The sequence below is a fragment of the Stegastes partitus genome, unplaced genomic scaffold (genome assembly GCF_000690725.1).
Source record: "Stegastes partitus isolate 25-593 unplaced genomic scaffold, Stegastes_partitus-1.0.2 Scaffold2148, whole genome shotgun sequence".
NCBI lineage: Eukaryota > Metazoa > Chordata > Actinopteri > Pomacentridae > Stegastes > Stegastes partitus.
In genome coordinates, this window is record NW_007579879.1 from 45222 (window position 1) to 64843 (window position 19622).

At 38.7% G+C, this 19622-nt stretch overlaps 1 protein-coding gene across 2 annotated transcripts in view; it reads left to right on the top strand.

Annotated features, from left to right (window-relative positions):
* The window catches only part of vps52 (VPS52 subunit of GARP complex), a 29471-nt gene extending 11341 nt beyond the window's left edge, over positions 1-18130 (top strand). Inside the window, exons 3-21 of one of the 2 annotated variants that reach the window (XM_008304152.1) lie at positions 957-1038; positions 1243-1295; positions 2365-2440; positions 3034-3101; positions 3239-3414; positions 3652-3802; positions 4050-4150; positions 4823-4955; positions 5056-5113; positions 5729-5862; positions 6689-6844; positions 8052-8170; positions 9076-9199; positions 9304-9399; positions 10017-10124; positions 10300-10365; positions 11202-11313; positions 12386-12504; positions 14567-18130. In XM_008304152.1, coding sequence (XP_008302374.1) covers positions 957-1038; positions 1243-1295; positions 2365-2440; positions 3034-3101; positions 3239-3414; positions 3652-3802; positions 4050-4150; positions 4823-4955; positions 5056-5113; positions 5729-5862; positions 6689-6844; positions 8052-8170; positions 9076-9199; positions 9304-9399; positions 10017-10124; positions 10300-10365; positions 11202-11313; positions 12386-12504; positions 14567-14713 — 2079 coding nt within the window. In that variant the 3' untranslated portion in view covers positions 14714-18130. The remainder of the gene's footprint in view (positions 1-956; positions 1039-1242; positions 1296-2364; positions 2441-3033; positions 3102-3238; positions 3415-3651; positions 3803-4049; positions 4151-4822; positions 4956-5055; positions 5114-5728; positions 5863-6688; positions 6845-8051; positions 8171-9075; positions 9200-9303; positions 9400-10016; positions 10125-10299; positions 10366-11201; positions 11314-12385; positions 12505-14566) is intronic. The other variant, XM_008304153.1, reaches the window with a different exon arrangement.
* The last annotated feature ends 1492 nt before the right edge of the window (positions 18131-19622 follow it).

Below are 19622 nucleotides of genomic sequence, written 5' to 3' on the forward strand. Positions count from 1 at the left end.
TCACGTCTCTGCATTATTTTACCTGCTCTGTGTCCTGATTGAAACAGCTCTAAACGACCAATTCAACTAATATAATGCAGTTTTCCACCTGCCCCAGAGTAACAGCAGCCCCTGCCTTGTGACTGAAATGGTGTTAATGCATCAAAAGTAGTTGATTTACTTTGAGGGTTATAATTTTACACATTAAGCAAGTAGGACAGTTTCAAAAGAGATCATTTATTTATTCATAAACAAGGATGTTATACATATCAAACACATACAGCTTTTGATAAAATTCTACAACAATGCTATGGTATTTGTAAATAATCATCCTCAATGACAGGCCTGAGTGTTCTATAAACCGCAAACATTTTGTGGTCACGATCAGTCAGTTACAGGAAATTGTATAGTTTTACAAAGAAAGTGTTTTGTTGTCACCAAAGAAATAACGTTTTGTGTATTTACATGTTGTGACTCATCCAGATACAAGCTGAAGATGTTTTTTTAACTGCTTTAACAAGCAGCAAACGGTCTTGTAAACTCCAGTCAATTTTTGACAGTATTTCTCTTGGGAAATGATGTAAGCATTTGAATGAAAATGTTTCAGATTTATCTTCTCTTTGTGGGGAAATCTGTGTATTCTACTAATCCCTGCAACTGTAATGCTAAGTATAACACTTTGTGTATGTATAAACGTTGTAAATATGCTTTCTATGGTACCAGAATAAACAAATGAGTGAATTAAAGAGAAACAAACAAAAAAACCTTTTATAATTTGAGTGTCAATCAGACAAAGCCGACCTCTGAAGACATCATCTTAGACTCTGGGAGCATGTGATGGACACTTTCCCTCTATTTACTGACATTCATTCACCAAACAATTGATTGATCATGAAAATAATCTTAAACTGCAATTCTTAACAAGATAGACGTACCACTGAAGACGATTTGTGTATCATCTTATGCCTTTTCTCTAGAAGACTGATGGCGACATTGCTAACCTCAACCTGGGGGAACTGGACCTCACCACCGATGAGTTTATCTTGGATGAAGTGGACAGTAAGGCAACATTAATATGTCTAATTATTGCAGTTTAAAGCTCTATCCAGGATATTGTACATCTCCTGTGAAATGATAAAGCTCTTCAGTAAGAGTTTCTCAGTGTTAAAGGGAAGCTGCTGCCTGGTAAAGACCACCGAGTGTTCAGAGTTTCAGTGTGAGGTTTATTTGTCATTAAATGTTGTTTCCTTTCGTCTCCTGCAGTTCATATTCAGGCCAATCTAGAAGATGATCTGGTGAAGGAGGCCCTCAAAACGGTGAGAACATCATAACACACATTTGATCTGGGAGGTGGGTCTGGGGGGTGGGAGTGCAACACACAGCTATGGAGGCCATTTTTTCTTTTTCTTTTTATACAATTGAACTACCAGTAAGAAGTTTGGATACACTGGCATGCTTTTACTTTTTGGAGAATTTGGACTCATCAGACCAAAGTCCAGGCTTCCTCTGGTCTCATGTCCACTCCTTTTATTTCTGGGTCCCAGCAGTTCTCCTTTTCGTCTTGGTCTTCCTCAGTAGTGGTTTCTTTGCAGTAGTTCCACCATGAAGGCGTTATTCACACAGTCTCATCCCAAATGTTGATGCTGTCATTTGTCTGCTCCGGGAATTCTGAGAAACACTGATGTGGACTCCAATCTGAGCTGCTGTTAGTTGTCTAATTAAATGTAATAATTTGTGTCCTCTGTCATTCCTGAAGGAAAGACCAAGACCAAGAGACCAAAAGAACTCTTGGTCTTCCTTTCTTCTCTGTTTTGTTGCAGTTGTTTTGTGTCTTTTGTGTAAACATTTTGCATCTCTGGATTTTAAAAAAAATCCCTTTGTAGATAGTTTGTGTCTCTTTCGGGTCATTGTGTTTCTGCTTCATGGGGTTTTTTGTGTCTTCATGCAATTGATTTGAATCTCTGGGTTTTTGTGTCTCATTTCCATCGTTTTGTGTCACAGTTGTTGTGTGTCTGTCAGCTTGGTAATAGTTGATTTGTGAGGCTGCTAAATCTAATGAAGTCTCCTCTGGAACAGAGGGAACTCAGTCTGTCTTCATCAGAACTGCTTTCATCACAGTGTTTGATGCTTTTTGAAGAAACTTTTTTGAAATGTCCTGCACAGTCATTTTCTTTGGATGTCTTCAGTTTTCTTTTGCACTGCAGGAAATAGTAAAGATAAAGGAAAACTCTCAAATGAGTCTTTGTGTTCAAACTTGTCACTGCTACTGTAGAAGCTCAGCCTTTTACCTTTTTAATACAAATGAACTTTTGTTGGATAAAGCTAAACCTCAGCATGTTTCCACTGTGTATCATGACAGCAGCCTCTTCTCTCGTCTGTTTTCAGGGTGTTGACCTCCGTCAGTACTCTAAACAGGTGGAGGCGGAGCTGCAGAGGATCGAACAGGCCTCCATCAAAGACTGTATCCTTCAGTAGACACACTTGGAGCAATATTTACATGAGAGCTGGCCTTTTACCTTTTGGTTTCCTGAAAACACTACAAACTTTAAACCCTCTGAACTTTGCAAAGTTCAAAGAAACTGCCAAAATGTACAAAGATACAAAGATGTCTGAAGTCATGTTGTGTACCTGCATTTGTGCCTCAACATCTTTAAAAATTTGCATATCTTCACTTCCTGATGTGTTGATAAGACACTGAACTTTAGCAGCTGATGATTAGTTTCATTTTTGATTAATCTGTCCATTTTATTGTTCTATTGTTTTGCTTCCAAAACTGTGAAAAGTGTAACAGTTTCCTGAATCCTGAGACGATTCCAGCAAATGATTTGTCTTGTCTGACTAACACGAGTAAAAAATATATACTCTTAGACAACACTGAAAAAGCAGCGGGTCTTCACAAAGCAAACTGTAGATTTTTTTTCCATTACCCAACTAATCTATTATTGGATTTAATGTTGAAGCTCTAACTGTTTAACTGAAATCATAATTTTGGCGCGTGTGAGTGTTAAGTGAGGACTCGGATCTGTTCAGTTTTCCTGAGCGTTCGTCTTTCAGACATCAAGGAGAGTCAGAACATCGCTCTGCTGCACAACCAGATCACCGCCTGTGACTCCATACTAGAGGTAAGATGAGACGAGCCACTGCAGGTTGAGGTCAGCTTGTATCAGACAGTGAGCCGGTATTTATTGATGTCAGCATAACAGGCTGTGTTTTCTCAAAAAATGTAAAACGTTCACCCGCTGGTGGTTTTCTGTCTCAGCGTATGGAGGGCATGCTGAGCGGCTTCCAGAGCGACCTCTCCTCCATCAGCAGCGAGATCCAGACGCTGCAGCAGCAGTCGGTCAGCATGAACGTCCGGCTGAAGAACCGACAGGCCGTTCGCAGCCACCTCAGCCAGCTGGTGGACGAGCTAGTGGTGCCTGGAGCCATGATCTCGTAAGTTTGACAGCTGGAAATAGAATCTGAGTGAGACTAGAAAATCTTAAACAAGTGATCAGTCACTACTCAGTTATCTGAGAGGAGGAAATGCCAAATATTTGCTGATTTTATCTTCTGAGATAAAAGCAGATAGGCTGGATGTGTTCAAACTAATCAATATCATATTATTGCACTGAAGTCGTCGTTGAAGAGGGGAAGAATTACCGTGTTGTTCTTGATGTTGTGTCATCGCAGCACCATCCTGGACAGTCCGGTGACGGAGCAGGAGTTTCTGGAGCAGCTCCACGAACTCAACAACAAGATCAACTTTGCCAAAGAGCTGAGCTTCAGAGAGACGCTGGCCTGCTCTGACATCCAGGACATCGTCGACCGCCTCAAACTCAAGGTGACACTCACACAGAGACAAAGGCAGGAGGTGGACACGAACATCTTCATCTCACTCGTTATTCTCAGGCTTTAGTATTTTAATGTGTTTTTGTTGCTTTTGTTGGGGTTCTGCTGTACAACATGTACAACAGTGACCTTGTGTCGAATAAAATTAAAATAACAAATAAAAGTCCTTAATTTACCTTTTTTCTTTGTTTCACATGTTCTGATTTCAGATTAAAGTTAATGTACTTTCTCCTCCTCAGGCCGTGTCGAAGATCAGAGAGTTCATTCTTCAGAAGATCTACTCCTTCAGGAAGCCGATGACCAACTACCAGATCCCACAGAACACTCTGCTGAAGTACAGGTGGGCACCGCTGGTTTTTGTAATGTAAATATTCTGTCGCATAATCTTGTACTAATGAGGTTCTTTTTATTTCAATAATAATATCTTCATTTGTATACAAGTTGTCTAAACAAAGTTACCAAGTGCTTCACGTAGCGAGCATGATCATATAGGAGGATAGTATTAAAGTAGAGAGAATTCGAAAATGTCTTTTGGGCAGAATGTTATAATGCCATAAATCATATAAACAGAAGAAGCAGAAGTTGAATTTCTTTGATTATTTATTTTACAGAAACTGTAAAAAGCCTTTTCCTGAACTCTTCCTGACCCAACAGCACATCCTATTTTTTTAAGGATTGTTGGAAAGTTCCTAATCTGATCATTCTTTTAGTTTGTGGTTGTGATAACAGTGTCATTTTTCCAATTTTTATTTATTAGTTATTTTTTAAACATAACACATCTTTCAAACTCAGCAGCAGGTTTTTGGCTTCAAAGGTTTAAACCCTCGACACAGTTTGATTTTTATTATTTTTTACATTTCTGGCAACATGTTGTAGTGTTTTTGTTAGAAAATGTTGCAGAAGGCTATTGCAGTTTGTCTTTTCAACTTCTTAAATCCAAGGTAATTCAGCTATGAACATTTTAAAACCTGTTTCCTGAATGACAGCCATCGTTTTGTTCGTCTCGCTGCAGGTTTTTCTACCAGTTTCTTCTGGCCAATGAGAGAACTGTCGCCAAGGAGATCAGAGACGAGTACGTGGACACGATGAGCAAGATTTACTACAGTTACTTCAAATCGTACAGCGGCCGGTTGCTCAAAGTTCAGGTCAGTGGATCGGTGTTTCTATCACAGCTCTCTTCTTTCTAATAGTTTACCAATTTCATGACTAACAGATGTGACGTGATGTTTCTCTGTGCTGCTGCAGTATGAGGAGGTGGCGGACAAAGACGACCTGATGGGAGTCGAAGACACGGCCAAGAAAGATATCCTTTCAAGTCTAAGTGTGCCGTTCTAGCTCTATATTTAAACATCATATTTCTATCTATGTTTAAGTGATTTGCATACTGCGTTCTTGCAACAGTGCTACAGTTCTCCCATGGAGGCCAGTAACTGCAGTCCTGTGGCGTTTACATGGTATTAAGCAAGAAATATGGGCAAAATTGTGTGCAAAACAGATGATGCACAAAGAGTGTTAAAAGTTTCCTTTACAGACTTTTACAAGCAGCCTGCCACGAGCAGGCAACAATAAATCCAGATAAGTCCTTTGTAGTGGTTACAGCTTGCAGGTTAAGCTTCATGGTTCAAATTTTTTATGTCCTTTGCCAAAGTCTTGCCAGAACACTTTTCCACTCAAGCAACAGAGCAGTCAGCTCGAACGTCATTGACGGGCTTTTAAAATATGTTTATGAGATGTTAAGCAGGCAAAGCGCCAGAAACCAGCGCTGGCTGCCCTCCAAAAGGAAGCACCTTAATAACTATCCACTTAAGGTGAAGGTGTGTGACACACATAACACAGACCAGTCAAATACCTGTTCACTGATGAGTTCACTGAGGACTCTTGAGAGTGTATGATGCTCCTTAACTCATTGCTGCTGCAGGTTTCTTCTCCAAACCGTCTCTGAAGAGCAGGAACACCATTTTCACTCTGGGCCAGAGGGGGGCCATACTGAGTCCTGCAGAGCTGGAGGGTCCGATCCTGGTTCCACATACAGCTCAGAGAGGAGACAGCAGGGTGAGACAACAAAGAGAAGAGATAACACAGTACAATAAGACAGACTGTGTCCATGCCAGAGGGTTGGGGTGACTCGTTCTAAAAACCTCAGGATGATCTGTAATGGAGTAACCCCTTCTGAAACATCTGTAGCAGCTCAAAGCAGCGGCACCAGGAAAGTAAAGATACATACTGGACTTATGAAAGGAAGCAGTCTGTGAAGAAAAGCGGAAAAATCTAGAGTGACACGTTACAGAAAGCCTCATTGTCAACAAAAATGCAACAAAGGATTTGCTTTAACAGACACAGTTCCTCGGTTAGAGTCGTGGTTTAATTTGGTATAAAAATGCAAATTAGGGAAAGTGCTCAGGCTACTGCGGTGGGTAGTATATGACAAAAATAAGCATCAATAGTACACCACGTTGATAAGGTGACAGGAATTCAGTGATGTGAAGCAAATGTAAGAAGCAGAATCTTACAATTATAAAAGGGACTGCAGCTGGTTTAAAGATGTGATCTGACAGCAGCAGAATAACCATAAAATCCTGTCGAAATGTGATTAAAAACAGTTCAGATGCGCACATGAGCACAAGCTCCAAAACCATGTGAAAAATTACGAACAATCAATGTTAAAGCAGAAACACCTATACTGTTCTTCAGATTGTCTTCAGAAACATCCTGAGCTGATCGTAGCTCTGGCTTTTGAAAACACACTGTTGATCAACACTGACATCTGGTGGTGTCTTGTGAGATCATTTTAAACACATAGGATGAAATGATTTGGAACTAGAGTCCTAAAATACTTAATCTGATTATAACTGGGTATAACTGTCCCTCTCTCCTGCAGTATCCCTATGAAACACTGTTCCGCAGCCAGCACTACGCTCTGCTGGACAACGGCTGCAGAGAATACCTCTTCCTGTCCGACTTCTTCATGGTGGCTGGAAACTCTGCCCTCGACCTCTTCAACAGCATCATGGGAAAAACTCTCAGCATGTTCCTGGTAGGAAGCCTTTTGCTCTCACTGTTGGAGGGTGAAAGTTTTCAGAAACAGCCTTTTGTCATGTTCAAGTGATGCAAATGGACTCAAACAGGATCTATTCACGTAGCACAAAAATCACCTCGGGCTATAAAGGTCATGTCTGTAATCCTTTGATTCTTTTGCAAATAGATTAAAGAATGGATTTATATATTTATTCATCTAAAGCGGCAAAAAAATATACACATTCAAGGTGGCAGAGTGAGCAAAAAATTGAGCTGCAACTGACTATAAATCTGCAGATTATTTTCTTGATTCACTCTTATTTACTCTGTAACACATCAGAACATTATGAAAAATGCCTCTTCAAGTTTCCCACAGCCATAAACTTGACAGACTGAAAACAAACAAAACAAAAACAAACAAACAAAATCCTGTTACCTCCCACACAACCTGCTATTTGCATCAACGCCCTTGAACACTTGAACTTGTTCTATGGCACTTATCCAGATTGTTTTCTCCTGACTACATCTTTGCTTGTGTTGTGTCTGCTCTCAGATGTACGTCGCTTTGGATAAAAGTATCTGCCAAATGAAATTGTAGAAAACGTCATACAGTCGTCCTCAAATGTATTCAGACCCTTCCATTAAAGAAAAGGCAAAATAAAGGCACAATAGTCACTCAAATAACTAGAAACTGAAAAAAAGTAATAATAAATAAATATTTGCTGAATTATAATGAAGTGAAATAAGACATTGCTTTTGAATTGTGGTTGAAAAGAATATAAAAAAATAAATAAAAAAATAAACTGTCCCAGACAAATTACAGCACTTTGCTGATGAGCAGTGGACCAAAATCCAAATACCTGTCAACAGGTGCAGAAGTCTGACTGAGAGTTACAGAAAACACTTGATTGCAGTGATTGACTCAAAGAGTTGTTCAACAAAATATTAGTTTACGGGTCCCATCATGCTTGTTTGCTTGTTGTTGTTTTTTGTTTTAATATTTCTGTTGAACCACAATTCAAAAGCAATGTCATGACCTTCATTAAATTTTTATTTATTGCTACTTTTGCCAATGTCAGCTTATTTAGGTGACAGCTGTTTTTTTCCTTCTTTAATGGGAGGGTATGCATACATTTGAGGACGACTGTATGTCCTGTACCAGAGAGCTAGACAACAGTGTGTGATATTGTGTCACTCAGTCCTGTCCTCTGTGTCTCCTCCTGCAGAAGAGTATGTCCACCTACGTGTCCGACTGCTACGACAGCATCGCCGTCTTCCTCTGCATCCACATCATCCTCAGGTTCAGAGCCATCACGGCCAAGAGGACCATCCCCGCTCTAGACAAGTCAGTGATCTCTGATCCCTCCTAAAAAGTCACTTCTGCGATAGAAAGACCTCTGATGTTTTTAAAAGTTTTCTTCTCTTGTTCCTCTGTTCCATTATGAAGAGGTTATTCCTCATACTGCTGCACTGGAGGTCAAACACACTCATGTTGAGTTGCAGAGTTGTTGTTTGTCTAGTTTGACAACATCAGCCTTTAGCGATTCCTCACTTTAAATCCTTAAACGTGTCCAGTTTTTGAAGTTAAATAGAGATTGGAGGTGAAGAGTGGAACACAAGCTCAATACCTAGAGACACAATGGGAAATGTGCCAGGTTGGACTGTAGTGAAACTTCCCTTTTAAATTGATATGTTGAACTTATTAGCCAACAGGTGCTTATTTCTGCATCCAGTAGTTACACAGCTGCAAGATTGTCCGTTAGGTGTCGAGTTTGTATGTCTCTCTTTTAGCTCTGTTTTTAGTCTCCTCCACCTCTGACACTGGAGCTGCTATGATGCTATGAGAGCGCTGAGAATCAACCAAAACAGTAAAGATGTAGCTCAACGGATAAAGATTAAGCTCGCTATAAAGCTCCATAAAGCAGAGAGAAGCAGCAGATTATAGCTGCTTTATGAAGAGGCTTTAAAGGTTCTGTGCAACCACTAGATGTCACTAGAGTAGAAGCATCTCAGAACACAACAAATGGCCACATCTGCCCCCGCTTTTCACTTTCATTCCAAACCACATGAGAGACAACAAGCACACAAAAAGGAGGCATGACTTCAGTCTCTGCTGCAGTTCGCTGCAATAATAACGGCACCTTTGTGTTCAAAATTGTGCATATTGTACCTTTTTAAAGTCTAAAGATTTGTAAAGAAAATCTGGTTAAGGCTGCAGAGCTTGCTGACGTGTCGTCACCTGTCGGTCAGGTACTGGGAGGCCGTGTTGGAATTACTGTGGCCGAGGTTTGAACTCATCCTGGAAATGAACATCCACAGCATTAGAAACACAGACCCTCAGAAACTGGGAGTCCTGGACACCAGACCACACTATGTAAGCACACACACACACACACACACACACACACACACACACACAATGTCCATGTGTGTCACCTCAGTGTGTGTCAGTACAGTGAGTGTGTGTGTTGATTTCAGATCACTCGTCGCTACGCAGAGTTCTCGTCAGCCATCGTCAGCATCAACCAAACATTCCCAAACGAGAGGACCAACGCTCTGCTGGGACAGCTGCAGGTCACACACTCACACACACACACACACACACACAATATATTTTCCCACTTCCTGCAGTGGTATCGAGCCAAAAAGATAGTTTTTAGTTTTATGTGCAGAGGTCTTGAGACACTCGTGCTTAGCTGTGATCAAACTGCATGATATAGAATAGAATAGAATAGAATAGAATAGAATAGAGACACTTTATTGATCTCTGAGTGGAAATTCTGTTGCTGCAATAGCAAGCAGTGAGAGTAAAGTGACCTGAACCACCACAATAGAAAAATGTAATATAAATATCAATGAAATAGAAAAATATACTAGTATAGAAATATAGTATGAATAAAAAAATAATAATTCTAGTAAATTGAAAAATGCACAATAAAGTGTCAAATGCTAACAATAAAAGTTAAATAAAATAAATAACATGGTTTGCACTTTTATTTTTGTCCTGTCATGCACCAGATTATATGTCAAAGTGTTTGTGTGAGATGTTATTTCCACAGTGAATCCAAACGAACGATGCTTCAGTCAGCAGTGTGTTTTAATTGTAATTTTTTTTATTAGAATTATTTCTGTCACAAACTGAATTTGTCTTCTAATATTATTTGACACACGATGTGAATATTGTTTCCCAGGTTGAAGTAGAAAACTTTGTGCTGAAGATGGCGGCGGAGTTTCCCTCCAGAAGAGACCAGCTCATCTTCCTCATCAACAACTACGACATGATGCTGAGCGTCCTCATGGTGAGACCAGAACCAGCAGGAGGCGTAAAGTCACATCTCTGAATGTTTGTTCTTATGGGGAGAAACGTCACAGATCTCAGCTCGTCCTCTGTGGAGTTTCTGTCATCTGGCTGTTTTAAGTTTCAGTGAAATACCTGACTTTTCTGTGCTGGTTGTTTTTTTCTTGTTTGTCCAGGAGAGGGCAGCAGATGACAGCAAAGAGGTGGAAGGTTTCCAGCAACTGCTCCTGGCCAGAACACAGGTGAGTATAATCACACAACTTGTTTTTTTAATGAAAACAAACCCAGCTGTTTTATTGATGTTTATGTGGCTTTTAAATAAAATACATTTGAAATTTGAAAAATATTTTTTTCACATCAAAATGTTTTGACATTTTTACATCATGTTGGTAGAACTTTTCAGGTAGTATTTCATGCACTTTTAAATCTTATCTTAGTAGGTTTGAGATATTTCTTTTTTTTTTTTTTTTAAAAGGTGTTTCATTACTATATTTTTTTAACATGAAACATTTTTAAAACATTTATTAAGAATTTTCAGACATTTTTTAGCTAGCATGTGGACATTTTTTCGATACTTTATTCATACTCTCTTTTTTTTTTTTTACACATAGTACACTTGGTGACCCTTTTATCATCTCAAACATTTTAAGCAGTATTTTATTTTTTTAATGAATATTTATCTGATGTTTGTAATGTTATTTTACTATTATTAATAATTTCTCAAGCACTTTTGAGATTTATTTGAAAATCTTCACACATTTTATTTATGGTTTTCTGACATTTTATTGTATTTCAGTTTTATTCATGTATTTTTTTTAAATACTATTAAATGATGTTATAAAATATTTTTTTTGGATTCCTACATTTTTCTGTTCTGAACTGTTTATTAATAGAATTTTGACATTTTAAATGGACAGTACAATTATTCAGTTATTTTTGTTTAAAAAAAAAAGAAAGAAAAAAAAAACCCTGTAAATTACAAAAATGTAATTTAACCTCTGAACCGATTTGTTTTTGATCTTGTTTTGAAAGAATGATTTTATGACAACGGAGGTTTTCCTTGTTGTCTTCTCTCCAGGAGTTTATCGAGGAGATTCTTTCTCCCCCCTTTGGAGGGATGATCGCCTTCGTGAAGGAGGCCGAGGCGCTGATGGAGAAAGGGCAGCTGGACCGACTGAAGAATGAAGAAGGTGAGAAAAATGGATTTCATTTTTGCAAGAAAGCTTTGAGCTGACTCAGACATACCAACAGTAGGAAGGAGGAGGAATAATCCCCCATGAGCAGACGCTGTTTGAGTGATGTCACAAACATTTCATGAGGTACAAATGAAGAACAATCCGTTTTTTCTCCTATGGAAGCTGAATATGAACAGTTTTCACATTTACACCCAGTTTTTGTGTGTGTGTATGTATTTGCAGATGGGTTGTTCTGTTTCCTCTCTGAGCACAGACCGCAAATTATCTAGTAATTAAATCTGTACTGCTGTTATCTGTTAACAGACAAACGTTTGGAGACACAGTTTGGTCACTTTTCATGGCTGTTTGTGTGAATAACTATTTTAAATTTTGATTTGAATACTTTATTGTCTCCAGGTTGTTTCTAAAAATCTGCTGCTGTCATGATGCAGCTTTCAAGTTTGTAGATTTTGGTGTATTTACTGTAAAAACACTGTTACAGCTCACTAGTTATCAGCTTTATGGAACCGACAGCTTTGTGGTTTTAGAGGTTAGTGTTTTTTTAATGTTTTACTTGCACTGGATACCTGCAAAATACTAAATACTGGATACATTTAGAGGGAAATACAACGAGGGAAAATAACACTTCGGAATATGTCATAAAGTTTACAAAAAAACCACACCAAAGTTGTGATTAACTCGTGAGAAATAAATGACCTGCTATATTCCAGACTCACGCTGTTGAAGTCACCAACATGCTGGATGGTTAACTACTGTGTGAGCAGATTTCCTCCACTTCTCAGTTTAGTTCTGTTTTACAGAGTAATGAGCGGCTTTCATTCAGCCGTCCTCACAGTTTTGTTTCTCCTCTGTCACTCTAAAGCAGCACTTCAGCTTCCCACATCCTTTTTCTTTTGTTCTTTGTCTTCCCACATTCACCACATGTGAAACTAAATATGAAGCTCTGACACCAGTCAAAGGAAAACATGAAACTCAGCCTGACCGTGTATTCACAAACCGTTCAATGCAAACTAATACAAAGTTTACTTCAGCAGATTAACGCGTCTGTGTGTCGGTGTGTTTGCAGCTCGTATCACTCAGCTGGTTCGGGGGTTTTCCAGCACATGGAAACAATCTGTGGAGGCGATGAGTCAGGATGTCATGAGGTCCTTCACCAACTTCAAAAATGGGACCAGCATCATACAGGTGAGCCGGCCGGCAGGTGTGTCACACACACAGCAGACTGGTTCTACTGGTGTTGCTTAACAAACCCTGTGTACAAACACTGCACAGCCAGCATGGAACGGTTAGTTAACAGTCAGAGGCCTCGATCCAGGGCATCTCTGGGGAGTTGAAAAGTCAATCAAATGGCAGAAGAAAAACAAGATGTCACACGAGATGTAAAAAGAGCACAAAGAGAAGAAAACACTGCAAAGGGACACAAAAAGACACAAAATCACCAGATAGGGTCACAAAATGATTAAAAATTGATGTCAAGAGACTCAAAAAAAGCACAGAGAAGCTGTAAATGGCAACAAGGAGACACAAAACAAGTAAAAGTTGTCAAAAAATAAAAAGAACAAAAGGCTTTACATGGACACAAGGTGATTACAAGTGGAAGAAAATGAACACAAAGAGCTGTAAAATGATCACAAAATGACTAAAGAGGGAAGCAAAGTGCACACGAGATGTTAAAAGAGACACAAAAATGACTAAAGAGGCACAAAGCATTGTTTGATGAAAAAAAATCAGTTTAGCCTGACTGACATGTTGGCTTACTGAGAATATTTTTGTAAATAAAGTATCTCAATAAGGTTGGTGGAGTAAATTACAGCCAGAAAGATTCTGTGATAACAGTTGAGTTTGTGATCTTACTGCAAACCAGATGGTTTTCTAACATGTTAATCTCTTGTAAAAGAATGAGAATTTTAGCTTTAAATATCAAGAAGTCTGACTCATCGACCTGTTAGAGAAAGTTTGTGTTGGAACACCTGAAGCATTTAGAAATTTTATTTACCAGAGAAATAATTTCACCAACTGACTTGATCTAAATCAAACAAAACAGCAAATCTTCACGTCTGATTAGAGCTGATGATCTGAGCATCAGCCACAAAAGATGCTTTGATGTCAGATATGTTTTAAATAGTTCCATTTTCCCTAAAACATATATGCAAGTAAATTATGAACCACTCTCATAATAAGCTGGAATATTACATAGAGATTAAGTTCATTATAAGTTTTTAACCCTCTGAACCCCAAAACCTGCTGGCAAGTTTGAAAGACATGTTATCTTTTTTAAGAATTGCCAAAATTACAAGATTTTTTAAAACAGACAGAAACTGTAAAAACAGAATCCTCAGATTTTCACCTTTCTGGCGGTTCTTGAACTACTCGTCTGTGACGCACTGATTCATAGCAAAGTTTAACCAAATCTAAGCTTAAAATTGTGCCTTTTCTTTGAATTTCACATCATTCAACATGTCTCATTTATAAATTTGCCAAAAATAAACCATTTGCAGCATATCCTAACAATAAAAAAAATAAATAAAATTTTGGGCTCCTCTGGGCCTGACTGGCTGAACTACAGGCTGTGTTTACACACAGCAGGTTATAACTGTGTCACATTGCACAGAAGGTATTTTTTAAGTTCCTTCTACTTCTTGTCTTGGTTGTTCTGTTTCCATAGAGGGGCAGGACTTTATATTGCAGTAAAAAATGAGCCCACAGTGAGGAAAAATGTGACAGAAGCAACAAAACACCCAGAAACTTGGCTGCACTAAGTTGTCCTTGTTGTGGAATTCTGGAAGAGGTTGATGTAGGATGAGGAACCCGACACAGAGACACACCGGAGACTTAGATGACTTCAGCTGAAATAAGGTTTACTGATATCAGGAGAAGGGACACTAACAGAACAGCAGTTCCAGCATCAATTCTAAGAATTTCTCTTACGCCTTCAGTCTTATACCCTCCTTCGGTGGGGGCCACATCCAGATTTATGGGTGAGAGGGAAACAAAGATAGTCTGGTGCCTTGGTGCAATCTGGCCTTGAGAGGTACAAGGAGTGCTTGCCTGTCCTCCTACAATGAGGTCTACATGAGGTCAAGAATCTATAGAAGATTTGCAGATGAGTACACATCTGTTACAAATACTACTTTTACATAAAGAGTTTAATATGAGGAGCGAAGGGGAAACGTTCAATACCATCTCTAGAAACTGAACTCCAAGAGAGGAAAGTAAGTTTCACTTCACATTCCTGTTCCTCCTGCAGGGCGCCCTCACCCAGCTCATCCAGTACTACCACGGCTTCCACAAAATCCTGAACCAGCCCACGTTTCGCAGCCTGGCCGTCCGCTCAGAGCTCATCAACCTGCACCACCTCATGGTCGAGGTCAAGAAGCACAAACCCAACTTCTAACAGGGTGGCCTCGTCGGCGGGGAGACGGTAAACCGAAACATGAGCACGACACGAAAACAACTGGATTCTCTTCGCCCCGCTCCTCCTGTAGCCGAGTCGTGTCGCAGATCAGCGAAGAGGCGACTTCCTCGCTGTGAAGGAGTCTGAGAATCCTGCACACTTTACAGTCTTTAAAAATGAAGGTGATGAAGGGATTTCAGGTGATGTTCAGTGAGTGCAGGATTCTTTGGTTTCTTCACAGCGACCAACAAAACTTTACAGCGTTCAAGGAGCGCTGAAGAATGAAGAAAAACTTCCAACTACCTGCTAATTCAAACAGTTCTGAAGTTAAAATAATCAAATCGAGAATTAACAGAAGTAAAGAAGATCTAAATTATGACTTTCCATAAGCTTATTAAAGCAGTGGTGCAAATTCTGACTTTAATCATGAAACACTGAACACACTTCTTTTGTCTTTATTGTGCATTGAAGGCAAGACTATGTAGCTTTTGTTAAACACCATTTTGTGTTTGGGGATCTTTATTCAAAAGAGGCACGGTCTTGCTTTTAATTTCAGTCAGAGGAAACACATTTGTTTAAATCTGTTTGATTTATGACGCTGCACTTAATGAGAGAGATGCTCTTGTGAAAATGTTTCTTGAAAAACCGAGGCTCAGCCGGGGATTTTTCTTCTTGTCAACAAATACCAGCCACATGTTGGTGCACCGTTCTGACTCCTCTGCGACATAAAAAACACCTCACCTGTAGTTTTACGCAAGGAACCCATATACTTCTCATTTACAGGTTTGTAATTTATTTTTTGCGTTATTATTCAGTCTCAGCCTGAAAGTGAGCTATCTGATTAAAATGCTTTCGTCCATGTGGTGGAAAGGTGCGATCATCCTTTCAATTTGTGAGAAACAACATCCAGAATTCTTTGCAGTCAGTTCCTTCCAATACATCTCTACAGGTCAGTGCTGCTGGATTCAGCCTGTAGTTTGAAATAAAGACTAGATTCTGTAAAGTCTGCCTCTAAAACTGGATAAATTGGTCACACAACACTGATTGAGTTCGTGGCACTGTTTTTTAAGGTTAGTTTGGTGACATATTAAGAGCTGAGCAGAGATTTTGTACTTTTGGACCGAGAGCAGCCTGTTGTTATTCCCAGAGAGTCAAATCCTGCTGTTCTGTCAAAGCTGCTGGTGACCCTGATACTGAGGTTTGAGCTCCATGTTGGGTTTTGTTGAGTTTAGTTCTATTTTGTGGTCTTAAAGCTCTCATTTTCTGCTTGTTTACAGGTTTCTAATTTTATTTTTGGGGTCTTATAACACATAATTTCCCTCATACTGTACATCCTCTTATTAGCCGCTGTCTGAAACACTCCAGACAGGCCCGGCCTGCTCTGATTGGTCAGCTGACCCCATACTAGCTGGTTAACGTTGGTTTATAGCCTTGGATCTCTGACTCTGTAGCTCTAACAGAAGCAGCTCTGGTCAGGAAATATTGTCGGACTGAGAGGCAGCTGCTCATTCTTTGTTTGAGGCCAACGTGGCTGCTCGACAAGCATCATGCAAATGTGTTACAGGATGATGTGGATAAGTAACAGAAGAAAAGTCTGGACTTTAAACAAGGCCTGTAATGAACAGTGTGGGAGAGAATACCTCCCTTTGTTGTGGACTTTGGCCTGTTGAAGTTTGCAGACCTTTGCCAAAGAAACAGTGAAGGGAGAAACACAAAAAGCAGAACATGGGCTCTTTACATTAGACCTACAAGCAGGTTTGCTGAAGTCAAAGTTGATCAGAAAGCGCAGAGTTCTTCATTTTTTAGTATCGTTTATATAAAATGTATGTATTCTGTTTGCCAGGATGTGAAGGTAAAAATCTGTCTGAGGCTCAGTTTCAAGTCTCCACATCTCACAAACGTGTGGTTTCATCAAACAGGAGGCGCTTGTCAGACATTTAACAACGATGAAGCAGGAGGAAACGTTAGTGCCGGTGATTTAACTGGGTTTGCTGACAAGAAGAAAACCAATCCTTTTTAAAGGAGTTCGACAGAAGCCACAGAGGGAGCGTTTCTCCAAGTTGCCGTGTGCCTTTTTTCTCCTTGATCTCGCTGTACAGAATCCATCGTTGCATTTATTTATGTGAATCTGTGTTTCAAGTCATTCCAGTGTGAACCAACAGTCTGTCAATGAATAACAGAAACATGACACAGTGTTGTTGCTTGTTTTTTCATCTCTTTATTAGGTTTTAGAACATCAACGTAGTATTTATGTGTATATATTTAGTTTTGCTTATTAACCACAAGATGGGTCAACTAGTCTTTTTTTTTTTTTAATCGCTCATGTCCACAGCAAACGAATCACAGCAAAAGACCCAACTACATTCCTACTGACTATAAAAATCATGAAATTCCAACAGTTTCTTTTGGCTAATGTCCTTAGTTTGCTTGACAATTACATTCATTGTTACTTGTGTTATTGATTTACTGAGTTTTTTAATTCTATAAATGATCAGAAACATTAACATAGATATGTATTGGGGTCATTAACTTTTTCATAAATGTGTTTTTTTTTCCCAGTTCAAACCCACAGATGGTAAAGAAGTTGAGCTTATAGCAATATGAAAACCAGCAAAGCAGGAAAATGTTTATATTTGAGAACATTTTTACTTGAAAATTAGTTGCAGCCAACATTGATCGTTTTGGTTCATCTCTGTGTAAGAGTTGGTTTTTGTTTTTTTTTAAATGATAGTTAATTTGAGCACAGGGTTTGCTTATTATGACTCCTAGCTTTTGTCATCTCCTCCCTTGTGATACATTCAAGGACCAAAGCGTTCTCTAAAATATCAAACTATGCAAAATGTGCCGGTTCAATGGAATCGTTTCAAAGTTTCTCGGAGTGTCTTTAAACTCATCAGAGTTCCTGCTTCAGAGTATTTACAGCTTTATTTGTCTTGTTTTAAAAAAGCAAAAACACCACTTCAACAGTTCAGACTGAATATACAGGCACAAATAGGTGCTTTTATTTGCAGCTACCAACCAAACCAGCAACCAGCTGACAAAAATAATCACACTTAAATTATGAAACCAAACCTCTAAACTGGTGCATTTAAATACTTTCACTCCATTCTTTGAACATAAACATCAGTTTAGCAGTGATTGCTGTCTTTTTGTTCACAAATACTAGATTTAACAAACATAAAATGTGATTTCAATCTTCAAACTGAAAAACAGGAGAGTCTAAATTCTCCCAATCCAGGACATCAAAAAGTGCATCTCCCATTTTAGGGCTGCTCTCCAATAAAGGGTTTAGAAGCTAACATTAATTAAATCATCCACGAATGTTTCACAGATCAGACGTTGACTAAAAAAGTCTGTTGCAAGTCTGTGGAAAATCCTCCTTCATCTGCAACTGAGGAGCTGAAAAACAAACTTTTTTTTTTATTTTTTTAAATCAGCTCATAAGGTCATTGTGGAAACCCTCCAATGGACTGTTTGACCAATCGTCTTCTGAGAAAAGAGCTGCGAGACGTTTAGACCAAAGTTTTTCTTTTTTAACACACTTTTTCAAAAGCTTGTAATCCTGTTCAGGTTGGCATTTGAATGATATTATTCTTTCCTAATATTTTATTGTTGCACCTTTTTAAATCCTTTGTCTTTTTTAATGGTTAATTGCCTTTTTCTTCAGCTTTATTGTTGCTCTTTTGTGTAAACAACCTTGTAACTCCAGTTTATGGAAGTTTATTATTATTTTAAACCCAATTATTTTCTGCTTATTAACACTTAAACTGCTGACTTGTGGTCAAACCATATGCTAACTTATTAACCGTCAGATGCAGCTATAAATGTTGGTAAACCATAAATAAGTACAGAGGATATGGCCCTTTAAACATGGTATTATGTTGGCAGATAAACCTTTCACCACTCTGTACTACAAATGAATCATTTAGATCAGTGATTTTATTTGTAATTGACCTATTTTTTTTTAGATTATTCATAGAAATCCAGCTGACTTCTTTAAATCTTTTCAATTTGTCTGAGCCAAAATCAAAACGTACTCAAAATGCACACGAAACATAAGCAGAAAATGTCCTTGGAGAAGCAGCGTTATGTAAATGTGCAGCATGTTTCACTTATTTTGACTGAAAATAACCAAAATATTGATTTTCTTTTGCTCAATAATCAACTAATCGCATTGCCTTTGAAACCACTCAAAGGGGCTGCGCTGTCCATCCAGCATGCAGCTGTAAATGCTAATAAGCAGTGTGTGCAGGTGTCCTGCAGCTCTTTTTTCTAGAAGATCAAGTGGTCAAATGGTTCATTTAGTGAGGAATTAAAGTTAAGAAAAATGGGGGATTTTTCACAGTCTGGCAAACCAGATGTCATTCAGATCATTACCGACCTATAAGGCACCACTGAAACTTTTATGAATCACAACATGTCCATTAACTATAGCGTATAAACCCTTTACAAGTTGTGCCTTATCAGAAATGTGACATAGCTGGTAACAAGTGATCTTTAGAGGTGAACTTCATCAAAGCTACGCTTGCTGTTTCCATTGGAGTTATTCCATCTCAGGTCATCAGAGGCCATCTCAGATTTGTTTGGGATTCTTATAGCATGAAATCTGGACATTCATGAAGTTACTTTGATATATCGAGTACTTCCCAAGAAAAGACTTCTCATAGAAATTGGCCGTCAACCCACTTTCAGCATGTTATTCGCACATTGAAATTTATACTGAAACGATAATATCTCAGGAACTGTTACAAATCAGAAACTTAAATTGTCACTGTTATTTCCCATCATGACCTTGATTCAGAATCAATACTGGCCAAATTTACCAATATTGGTAAATCAACTAGTCTCTGATTATCAATGACTTGAAACACACAACAAAACTGAAGCCGTCAGAAAAAGTTTCGATATT